The sequence below is a fragment of the Neomonachus schauinslandi genome, chromosome X (genome assembly GCF_002201575.2).
Source record: "Neomonachus schauinslandi chromosome X, ASM220157v2, whole genome shotgun sequence".
In the NCBI taxonomy this organism is placed as follows: domain Eukaryota; kingdom Metazoa; phylum Chordata; class Mammalia; order Carnivora; family Phocidae; genus Neomonachus; species Neomonachus schauinslandi.
This window is the reverse complement of record NC_058419.1, coordinates 39,129,362-39,141,998: the sequence shown is the minus strand read 5'-3', so window position 1 is coordinate 39,141,998 and position 12,637 is coordinate 39,129,362. Positions and strand designations below refer to the sequence as shown.

Genomic DNA, 12,637 nt, shown 5'->3' with positions numbered 1-12,637 from the left:
TAAATTATACTGCAAAATATCAAAGAAAAATAGAAAAAGAATACTATGTACATAGTGCTGCATACTTACTACTGAATTACATCTTATGGCACAGACATCTGTTATCCCACTTTTTTGATGTTAGGTTTGATTAGTGATCGCAGGTATATGGGCCTGCTTTTGCCATCAGAATTTCCCCATCAACTTTCATCTAATGATTTAGTATTCATTGATGATCATTGCCCAGATCCATTTTTTGTTCAGAGTTGCAGAAGGGTGATTTTTAAAATTCTATAAATCCTTCATTTATTAGCTAGAATTCTGATTTATCAGCTGAAATTCTAATAGGGTAATGAGTTAGTACACCAGCAACTTTGAGTGATGGTCAGGAAGGTTTTAAGAATTTGTTATTATTATAAACACATGGAATTTATGTGATCCAGTCAGTTGTACTCATTATTCTTGTTGAAGCCAAAATGATCATCTCTTTGGCTTGTGGGAGCCCCTTTAAGTTGGCCCCTGTCCTGTGTCCTTTTGAAAAAACCATATTGATCTTTGGTAACTTCCTTGCTTTTTGATACAAGATTCCTCAGCCTCATTTTGTACATTTCCTCACCAGATCTGAAATTGGCCATGTATCTGATTCTAGGCTCTTTTTAGTGAAAAATGTGATTTAGATACTACAGTCTAATGATAGGGGTTTTCTTTGCTACTGGTAGTCAATTATTTTGATGTCTTTTCAGTTGACAGAATTAGGAAAAATTTATTTTCTAAAGAGAAAAAATATCATGAGTTTATAGTATTACTTCCAATTGAAATTTAAAATGGAAAGAGTTCTGTATACTTTCTCTCTCCCCTGCCACCTTCCCCTCCCTACAGTGAAAATCTTGATTCCTAATGACACTAATATAATTTATTATTTTCTTTATCCTACAATGTACCTATGATAGCTTCAAAATAGCAATTTACAGATGAACAAAATAACAATTTCAATTTTAATAGTTAATAATAGAATTCTTAAATGCCATTATTTCTTTGCTGTTCTTTTTTCCTCTTTGAATTGACTGATTTCACTAAGAAAGTGCAGTCAAAATATGGTTTTTTTTTTTTAAAGATTTTATTTATTTATTTGACAGAGAGAGACACAGCGAGAGAGGGAACACAAGCAGGGGGAGTGGGAGAGGAAGAAGCAGGCTTCCCGCAGAGCAGGGAGCCCGATGCGGGGCTCGATCCCAGGACCCTGGGATCATGACCTGAGCCGAAGGCAGACGCTTAACGACTGAGCCACCCAGGTGCCCCCAAAATATCTGTTTTAAAGGCACTTGAAGTAATTTTTTTTTTTTGTATGGTTTATGTCAACAACCAGATATATATTAAGTTCATTGGTTCTAGTTTGTTTGCAATTTTTAGTAGTTTTCTCTTTTTACCTCTTAATTTTTTATTTTTAATTACTTAAAATATTTACATTGTTCTCTAATAATGTTATAGTCAGAGATGCTTCCCATCCATTCTTGCCATTCCCCCATTCTTTTTCCTCTTTCTCCCTACCTTTTTCCCCCAGACATAATTATTTTTATTATTTTTTGTTTATCTTTTCATTGTTTTGTATCACCACCCTTATAAAAGTATAGCATATTATATATGCTACTTACACTTTGTTTCTTTTACTTAACATTATGTCCTGGAGATTACTACATATTTCAGTGCACAGAGATCTTTCTCATTGTTTTTAAGGGCTGCATAGGTTTGCATTTTGTGAATGTACCATAATTTATTTAGTCATGCCCCTATTGTTTCTAGTGTTTAGCTATAATTGTGGTTATATGGTCACTTCTTTTTATTTTAGATTTTATTTATTTATTTATTTATTTATTTGAGAGGGAGGGAGGGAGAGAGGGAGAGAGAAAGAGAGAGAAAATACATGAGCAGGGGAGGGAGAAGCAGACTCCCCGCTGAGCAGGGAGCCCAACGAGGGATTGATCCCAGGACCCTGGGATCATGTCCTGAGCTGAAGGCAGACACCCAACCAACTGAGTCACCCAGGTGCCCCTAAATGGTCATTTCTAAACTTTAGTGATAACAATGCTGTAATCTTAATAACCTTGAAATTCAGATTTTGTTTCATAATTTCTAGTGTATGTTTGGGATAGGTTCTTAGAAATGGTTTGCTTCAAAGGGTAAAAACATGTAATTTTGCTAGATATTTCAAATTTCTCTCCATGATGTTTGAATCCCATTAGCTGTGTATAAGAGTACCTCTTCCCCAGAGTCTCACCTACAGAGAATATTGTCAAACTTGTATTTTTGCCAATTCTGACAGGGAGATTTTTTTTTTTAAAGATTTATTTATTTATTTGAGAGAGTGAGAATGAGAGACTCTGAGCACATGAGAGGGGGGAGGGTCAGAGGGAGAAGCAGACTCCCTGCCGAGCAGGGAGCCCGATGCGGGACTCGATCCCGGGACTCCAGGATCATGACCTGAGCCGAAGGCAGTCGCTTAACCGACTGAGCCACCCAGGTGCCCCAGAAATACTGGCCTTTAAAAAATTTTTAAAGATTTTTAAAAGGATTTATTTATTTTTTTAAAAGATTTTATTTATTTATTTGAGAGAGAGAGTGAGAGAGAGAGTGCATGAGAGGGGGGAGGGTCAGAGGGAGAAGCAGACTCCCTGCTGAGCAGGGAGCCCGATGCGGGACTCGATCCCGGGACTCCAGGATCATGACCCGAGCCGAAGGCAGTTGCTTAACCAACTGAGCCACCCAGGCGCCCTCTGACAGGGAGATTTGATGGAAGAATTTTTGGAGTGATCACATTGATGTTCTCAGGAGCAGATATTTTTGCCACTTCCCCATCCCCTGCTAAATTCAGTATTCATCACAAACCTGAGAGAACCACTTTATCTTTTAGAAAAGACATTTCTTCCCCTAATTTGCCTGCTCCTGCTTACGTGCAATGAAGACAGTGTTCCCTCAAATAGGAGTTTCTTCTATAGTTCCTATAAAAGAGACTTTTAAACACGTGTAGGAGGTTTTTTTTCCTATAGAAAGAACAAATGGTAATCATCAATGAGACACATTTGTCCATTGCTATTCTAAATGTAATTTTCATAATTCCCTTAGGTAGGATATAATTTTATTCTTACTGATTATTGTTTGGTTCAAGGAATTTATTTCTTATTATAGGGTCCTCCTGGACTTCCTGGATTTCCAGGGACACCAGGTCTTCCTGTAAGTAGAATTTGGCTTTTTAATTGAAAATTCCTTCAAAAGTAATCTAAGAAATATTATACATGTGTTATATCCCTTTTCAAAGGGAATGCCAGGCCATGATGGGGCCCCGGGACCTCAAGGTATCCCTGGATGCAATGGAACCAAGGTGAGATTTTTTTCAACTTAATCTTAGGCAATATACTTGATAGTAATAGATTTTATTTTTTTTATTTTATTTTTTTTTAAAGATTGTATTTATTTATTTGACAGAGAGAGACACAGTGAGAAAGGGAACACAAGCAGGGAGAGTGGGAGAGGGAGAAGCAGGCTCCCTGCAGAGCAGGGAGCCTGATGTGGGGCTCGATCCCAGGACCCTGGGATCATGACCTGAGCCGAAGGCAGACGCTTAGGGACTGAGCCACCCAGGCACCCCGAGAGTAATAGATTTTAAAGTTTAAGGAAATCAATATGAAGAATGTTAGAGATACAGTAGCTTCATGTCTAAGACATACATAGAGTATGTTCTGAGTTAACATTTTCAATATTGAAACATCAATAATTCTTTAGACATGTATAATCAGCCAAGATACTGCATTGGATTGAAGGTTTTTACTGAATCCTATTTTTTTTAAAGATTTTATTTATTTGACAGAGTGAGAGAGCACAAGCAGGGGGAACAGTAGAGGGAGAGGGAGAGGCAGACTCCCCACTGGTCAGGGAGCCCGATGTGGGGCTTGATCCCAGGACCCTGGGATCATGACCAGAGCCGAAGGCAGACGCTTAACCATCTGAGCCACCCAGGCACCCCTGAATCCTATTTTGACTTTAGTGTAAAGTAGGATGAAAGTTAAAAAGGAATTAGGATATATAAATTTCAAATATTATATTAGTTGTTAAGAGTAATACTTAATGACTGTCATTCACTAGCTTTGCCTTTTTAAAAACTAGGTACAATGTAAGTTTTCAAAAATGCATGTTTTGAATTTTTTTTTACCTTGCCTAATAACTTTCTTAAGAAAAATCCTAAAAATCTACCTGTAATACAGGACATTAATTTTTACTATAAACTGTTAGTATGAAAACAGAAACTTCTCCATCAGCTAAAATGATGAATTTAACAATTTAAAAAGAAAAATAAAACTTTACATATGAAAAACATTTTTTCCTGGCCCACTTTTCTTATCATCCGTCAACTGTTTGGATTTATTATAAAGTGATAGCAAGGATAAAAAGTGAGGAAAATTTGCTTTTTTGACTGTTTGTTTATCATAGCCTCTGTTCTTATTCCCTCACTTTTCTCCTTTTCCTATCTATTAATGCAATATGTTATTATTTTCTGTATATCCTTTTGGCATTTTCCATTCTGCACGTGATATTTTGTGGAACTGTTCATGAAATAGCCTCGATCCTTCTAACTTAATGGCTTGTGTCAGATTTTGTATTAGGGTACATATTTAAAATAACTTCAACAAACTGTTTTGTATTATGAAGGCTGTATTTTGTGATAATTATTGTAGTATATACTTGAAGGCAATAAAATTATTTTTACCTCCAATATTTCTCCAGGTCAGTGTGACTCTTGCCAATAACAACAACAACAACAACAACAACAACAATATATTTTTGGCAGGGTGGGGCGGATTTGTGAGGCTTGCCTGAGTTCTTCATTTCAGCTGGGGCAGCCTTACAGTGATAGGACCAATGTGGAGTAGTTTGCATGGAACATTGTTTTTAAAGTGGGCTACATTCTTGTGCCTATTCTGGTTATCTGTTTGTTTGCCAGCATGCCTTGAGCAACAGAAAGACCACTAGCCAAAGTTTTAAATTTGAAGACCAGTGTATCCACAATGTGTATAGTATGCTATATGATGAAAGAGATCTTTTTCTTTCTTATTATAAAGTAGCACCTTAGCAGATCTCATGATTAGTTTATGTGTGAGGCCCCCAATTATGTGAGCAACAAATTTTTAAATGGAATTTATTATGTATACTTTCAGATTAAATGCTTTTTTAAAAATATTTCTTACTATTTAACTAATAGAATGAGCCCTAGAGATGGAATCAGAATATATGGGTTCTTTTGTTTTCTGTCTTCTAAACTTGATGTACAGGCCGTTTCCTTTCTCTCTGGGCCTATTTTTTCCATATGTAAAAAGTGATGGAGAGAGGAGTACTGGACAAAGTAACTCAAAGGCTGTAATAATCTTACTCTTTTAAACCTTTGAGAAGAATGTCTCTAGGATTACCATGGCATGTAGGTATTAGAAAGGAGGTTGCATTGGGGTTCTTCTACAGCAATTTTACTTTTGTTTTCTAAACCAAATGTCCATATTAGTACTTTACAATGGTGAGTGAGAAAAATTGGGTGCCTAGAAAACATAATGACCTTCAGTTGCTAGAACTATTGCTATTATTGTCCTCTTGGTGATATTAATGGCATTCTTTCTCACCATCTTTTCCTCTTCACAAAAATAATTTGAAATAGTTTACAATAAAAGAAAAATGCGATAGGGCAGTTAAAATAAGAATCTATATAATGCATGGGCAGGAAATTGAGACAAATCATTAACTATTAAATGTGATGATGGCCAGGAATCTGTGGTATGATCGTCTCAAAATGGATTTGTCAGAAGAAAATGACTGGGGTAGAAGATTTTTTTCTTTATTTCTGATTAGGACTGATGAGTAGGGATAAAAGTATCTTAGAAGGCTGAACTGATATGAGCAGTTGATATTGAAGTAATTGGAAAGGGAAGGCTAATGAGTTTTTGGCAATCTGGCATGTTTCTGAATGGCTTTTACAGAAATCTTTTCAACAAGTTATTGTTTGTTGGTATAGTTATGCTTTGTTTCTTGTTCTTCCATCCTCTTTTATTTTTAATTCCTAGGGAGAACGTGGATTTCCAGGCAGTCCCGGCTTTCCTGGTTTACAGGGTCCTCCAGTAAGTTATACAATTTGGGATTATAATGAACACAGGAATTGACAGAAGGTGCAGAAGTGTAGAAAGTGAGCTCAGTGCATTCATGTGGAGCAAAGGTAGTACATTTGAAACTAGTAAACTATACAACTGAAGTAAAGTCTGTTGAAATGCACCATGAAGCTTTGAGTGAGGCTCTTCCTGGGGACAGTGTGGGCTTCAATGTCAAGAACGTATCTGTCAAAGATGTTCGTCGTGGCAGTGTGGCTGGTGACAGCAAAAATGACCCACCCATGGGAGCAGCTGGCTTCATGGCTCAGGTGATTATCCTGAGCCATCCAGACCAAATCAGTGCTGGATATGCACCTCTGCTGGATTGTCACACAGCTCACATTGCTTGCAAGTTTGCTGAGCTGAAGGAGAAGATTGATTGTTATTCTGGAAAAAAGCTGGAAGATGCTACCAAGTTCTTGAAATCTGGTGATGCTGCCATCGTTGATAGGGTTCCTGGCAAGCCTATGTGTGTTGAGAGCTTCTCTGACTAGCCTCCTCTGGGCCGTTTTGCTGTTCGTGACAGAGACAGACGCTTGCTGTGGGTGTCATCAAAGCAGTGGACAAGAAGGCAGCTGGAGCTGGCAAGGTCACCAAGTCTGCCCAGAAAGCTCAGAAGGCTAAATGAATATTATCCCCAATACTTGCCACCCCAGTCTTAATCAGTGGTGGAAGAATGGTCTCAGAACTGTTTGTATCAATTGGCCATTTAAGTTTAATAGTAAAAGACTGGTTAATGATAACAGTGCATCGTAAAACCTTCAGAAGGAAAGGAGAATGTTCTGTGGACCATTTGTTTTGTGTGTGTGTGTGTGTGGCAGTTTTAAGTTATTAGTTTTTAAAATCAGTACTTTTTAATGGAAACAACTTGACCAAAAATCTGTCACAGGATTTTGAGACCCATGAAAACAAAAGTTTAATGAGAAAATAAAAAAGAAACTAGTAAACTATAAAAAGATTTTTTTAAAAAAAGAAGTTGGTAGTATAGCTCTGTGCTGGGTAAAAGCAAGGATTCTATTGTATTTAATATAAATGTCATCTCTAAGTATCCTAAGATACTGTTTACTTAGAATGACCCTACCGTAGTCTATTTAACTGACTCTATTTGGAAAGCAGTGTGTTCTTTTGCTCGCACCCCTCTCATGTGTATAAAATAATCATTTTCTTTTTAATAATAGGGACCTCCTGGGATCCCAGGTATGAAGGTAAGCCTCTCATGCTAGGAAAGTAAACATTTTGAATAAGATATTCGGAAAGCTTGCAACTTCAATCAGATAATGTCTCTTGACTTCTGCCTTAGAGTAGATGTTTCTAGAAGTTGTGCAGATACCCACAAGCCCTCCTTAAGTAATCTCCATTGTTCCATGGAAGTATCTTCTATGTGCTGATACACTTGTAAATGTGTATATCAGACTCAAGTTTCTTTTCTTTTTTCCTCTTTTTAAAAAGATTTTATCTTTATAAAAAAAGCGAGGGGACAGAGGGAGAGGGAGAAGCAGACTCCCCGCTGAGCAGGGAGCCCCATGTGGGGCTCAATCCCTGGACCCTGAGATCATGACCTGAGCTGAAATCAGATGCTTAGCCGACTAAGCCACCCAGGTGCCCCTCAAGTTTCTGATACTTTCAGTTCCCATTACATTTTGATAGAGTTGACCATCTGCTCTCTCTCTAGAAATGCTCTTTTCCCTGACTTCTGTGACACTACCCTTTCATGATTTTTCTTCTGTATCTCTCTGGTCATCACACAGTCTTCTATACAAGCTCATTCTATTCTATGTAGCAGGTATCAGGACACAATTCTGACCCCTTTTTCTTTTCTATGCCTAGCAATGTTGTTAAAGCTCATGGTATTGTTTACAATCCAGCTACTGAATACCTACATTTATATCTCTAAAATAGACTTTTCTTCTGAGTTAGATGCATATATTAAACTGCCTCTCTGACATCTCTACTCCGATATCTCTGAGACATTCAGATTAGCACGTTCAAAGTTAACCCAGACCCCTAAAACCTGAGAGTTAGTATTTACATCTTCTACTCCTTCACACACCTCATTCCATTCTATTACTAAATACTGTTAATTTTGCCTATAAAATATATCTTAAATTCATCTACTTTTCTCCATCTCCACTGCCACCACACTAACCATAATGTCTCATCTGGACTATTATAATAGCTTCTTAATTAGTCTTTTTTTTTTCACTACTGTCCCCTCACCTCCCAGCCTGACTTATTCTAGATTAAGTAGTCAAGAATGATCTTTTAAAAACATAAATCAGTAATTTAATCTCCCTGCTTAAAAACTTTCAAGGGCTTCCCGGTGCATCTGATATAAGGTCCACATTCTTTTTCAAGGCCTGTAAGACCCGCATGTTCTGGTCCCTTCCTACATTTCCAGACTTCTCTTTAAACCACTTTTCCCTTGGCTCGCTGATCACACTGGTCTGCATTAAGTTATTTGAATGTACCAAGCTCTTCATTTTTTGGGTCCTTTGTAGATGCTACTTCAACTACCTAATACTCTTAATTAACCCATTTTTACCTGGCTGACTCCTGATTATCCTTTAGATCTCAGCCTAAATGTTGCCTTCACAGATTGCCCTTTTTTGACTACCCAAACTAATTCCTCCACTATTTCTTTTTTTAATTGAAATATATTTGATGTATAACACTATAAATTTAAGGTATGCAACATGTTAATTTGATACATTTATACATTATGATTGCCATTGTAATAATAATTAGCACCTCTATCATGTCACATAATTATCACTTCTTTTTAGTTCTCCACTATTTCTTTATCATGTACCACATTGTTTTTCTCCATAGCCTTTAACTGAACCTTTTGTCGTCTTAGTTGTTTACATGTTATGATCTGCATTTCAAAAGCAGTACATTGTTAACACCATGAGGACAGAGGTCTTGTTTATCTCCTTCACTACTGAGTATCCAGAGCCTAACACAGTTCTTGGAAAATAGTAATAATTAATAAATGTTTTGTAATGAATGAGTAACTGAAGGTACCATAGGCCCTTAATAAATTGATTGTACTTAAGTGTATTCTGGCCACTTCCCCATTTCCCTTTAAAAGGTAAATTTATTCATGTTAATTACTGAGATTGCCTAATCTTCAGAACATTTATATGACACATTTAATTCTCAGATCATTTTTTGTGCTCTTGCCCATTTTCATGTGTCATAACTGTTACTTACAACTTCCACGGATGATTTCTTTCAGGGAGAACCAGGCAGTATAATTATGTCATCACTGCCAGGACCAAAGGGTAATCCAGGATATCCAGGTCCTCCTGGAATACAAGTAAGTATCCAGTGATTTTCTTCTTCACTATATTAAATAAATCAGATCACAGCATCACTTTTCTCTCTTCAGCCTTTAGTTCCTTCTATTTTAGTTACAGAAATTATCTGAAGTTTGATAGACATTGCATGTACCTCATACCTGAAAATAAAAGCAATCTGGACCAGGGAGAATTTTATAAAGGACTGCTTTGTTCTTTTATCTTTCTATGCAGTTTCCATGGAAATTTTTGTTTTGGGGTTTGGCAGCAGAAATACACTTCTGTATTCTTATTCTTCTGCTGTGAGGATCAGTAGGTGGTAGGAGTAGTCCTGATAATTGTAAATGGTCTGATTAAAAATAAAAATTGTAGATCTCCCATTTAAGATATTAGGAGACATCATTTGTAACACTGTTAGTTATGCATGATATATGAGCATATCTTGAAGGCTGAAGGAATAAAATTTATGCATGGTGAACATCAAGTATAATCTTAGGGAAAAAAGTTATGTTAGCCTATAGATAACATGCATAAAGACAGCAGTATCGTTTGAGTATTTATAGATCAGGTAGTCAATTTCCTAAGGTTTATATTTCACAAAGATTGATCCCTTTGCCAAAAAAAAATCAGTACTTTCTAATATTTGATTACTTAGATACACTGTTGGGGAATTTTTTCATTAATTACCAACTCATTCCATGCTTGACAAAAGCCATCCATGTGCTCTTAAGTACTCTCAATCTTGCCCTTTATCCCTTATAATATTTTGTTATGTAATAGTTGAAAATGCAGCAGAATACATGCAAAATATATGTTATGAAACATAACTACCAAATGAACACCTATGAATCCAAAATAACGTTTAAGAACTAGAACATTTCAAATAATTTTGAATCAACCTGGGGTTTCCTTGACAGTCACATCCTTCTGCATTCTACGAAGATATAAGTACCATTTTGAGTTTTCTTTTGCTTCTTAAAGATAGTTTTGTCATAAATACATATATCTCTAAACAAGAGTGTTTAATTTTGCTTTTAAAATAACATAACATTTATATAGTTCTGCAACTTTTTCCACTAGATATATTAAGATACATCCATATTATTGTATGTGACTGTAGTTCATTCAGTTTCACTTCCATATAACATTCCATTGTGTGAACATACTAGAGTTTGTTTCTCTGATCTCCTATTATTGAATATTTGGTTGTTTGGGAATTTTTTTTTTTTTAAAGATTTTATTTATTTATTTGAGAGAGAGAATGAGAGACAGATAGCAAGAGAGGGAAGAGGGTCAGAGGGAGAAGCAGACCCCCCGCTGAGCAGGGAGCCCGATGTGGGACTAGATCCCGGGACTCCAGGATCATGACCTGAGCCGAAGGCAGTCGCTTAACCAACTGAGCCACCCAGGCGCCCCATGTTTGGGAATTTTTTTAAATTACAAAATAATCCAGGATTTATACCTAGATTCAGAATTGCTGGATTTCACTGAAGTCAAATTTTCAGCTTTTTAGGATGCCAAATTGTGTTCCACAAAAGTTGCATCATTCCTTTATCTGTTGTCCCAGTTATTCTCACTTCCTTCTTTGTCTTTAATCTTACTTATTTTTTATTTAATTTAATTAATTTTTGCATCCTTTAAAATTTTTTTAAAATTTTTTATTCTGGTATAATTAATATACAATGTTATATTAGTTCCAGGTGTACAATATAATGATTCCACAATTCTGTACATTATTCAGTGTTCATCACAATAAGTGTACTCTCAATCTGTCTCACTTATTTCACCCATCCCTCCATCTGTCCCCCTTCTGGTACCATCAGTTCGTTCTCTTTATTTAGAATCTGTTCTTTTTTTATTGTCTCTTTAATTTCTCTGTTTTGATTAAATTAAATTCTTAATTTAAATTCCACATATGACTGAAATCCTATGGTATTTATCTTTCTCTAACATTTCGCTTAGCACTATACCTTCTAGATCTATCCACGTTGCAAATGGCAAGATTTTATTCTTTTTTATGGCTGAGTAATATTCCAGTGTGTGTGTGTGTGTGTGTGTGTGTGTGTGTGTACGTGTGTGTACACACCACATCTTCTTTATCCATTCACTTATGGATGGACAGTTGAGTTACTTATATATCTTGGCTATTGTAAATAATGCTGCAATAAACATAGAGGTGCATATACATTTTCAAATTAGTTTTCACTTTCTTTGGATAAATACATAGTTATTTTTTACTTTAAAACAGAGAAGCCACCTAGAAACTGGTAGTCCTTCCCTTCCCATTTGTAGCATAAAAATCCCACTAAACACCCATCTTTATCACTTTATTTTGTAAAACTTCCTTACTGTGTATTTGTCCTACATTTGTTATCTGCCACTGTAAAACATCAGTTTTCTAAAAGCTGTAGCCATTCTTTTTAGTTGAATTTCTTTATAGTTACTTAATCCTTTTATTCTTATACATTTTAAAATTCTGCTTATAATACTGCAGAATTGTAGAATTGTGTAACCAAATTCTGGCAATTACTTAAGTTAAAATTTCATTCATTAATTCTTTGCATGATATAGTAAGAGTTTTTTTTTTTCATCATTTTCTTCACTTCCTTTATAACAGGGCCCAGCTGGTCCTACTGGCTTACCAGGGCCAATTGGTCCCCGAGGACCACCAGGTTTGATGGTAAGCTTGCTTCTGTAATTTCATTTCTCCTACTTTAAAAAATTTTTTCTCTCAGGAATAGTAATATTATTTCTACTACTTGAAAGTATAATGCATTTTCAATGTTTACAATCTATATTTTTATTTTATTTTATTTTTTTAAAGATTTTATTCACCCATTTGACAGAGAGAGAGCACAAGCAGGGGGAGCGGCAGGCAGAGGGAGAAGCAGGGTCCCCACTGAGCAGAGAGCCAAGGACCCTGGGATCATGACCTGAGCTGAAGGCAGACACTTAACTGACTGAGCCACCCAGGAGCCCTAACAGAATTTCCCATTCAGATGGGTTCTGTGGTTATCTGTCTATAGGGTTCCCTATGTGCATTTATTATATCCCCAACTTTATTACAAGCTATTTTTTGGGCAAGGACTATGTTCTCCACCTTGTTGACCATTCCATTTAATTTAAACCTTGCTACTGTTAAATTAATGTTTACTAAAAGCCAGTTAAAAAAAAAAAAAA

The 12,637-nt window shown here is 36.1% G+C and overlaps 1 protein-coding gene across 2 annotated transcripts in view; it reads left to right on the top strand.

The window, feature by feature from the left end:
- Positions 1 to 12,637, top strand: part of COL4A5 (collagen type IV alpha 5 chain) — a 231,544-nt gene that overhangs the window by 110,305 nt on the left and 108,602 nt on the right. For both annotated transcript variants that reach the window (XM_021678553.2, XM_021678559.2), the window contains exons 5-10: positions 3,163 to 3,207; positions 3,293 to 3,355; positions 6,078 to 6,131; positions 7,337 to 7,363; positions 9,397 to 9,477; positions 12,075 to 12,137. In XM_021678553.2, the coding sequence (XP_021534228.1) occupies positions 3,163 to 3,207; positions 3,293 to 3,355; positions 6,078 to 6,131; positions 7,337 to 7,363; positions 9,397 to 9,477; positions 12,075 to 12,137 (333 nt within the window). The remainder of the gene's footprint in view (positions 1 to 3,162; positions 3,208 to 3,292; positions 3,356 to 6,077; positions 6,132 to 7,336; positions 7,364 to 9,396; positions 9,478 to 12,074; positions 12,138 to 12,637) is intronic.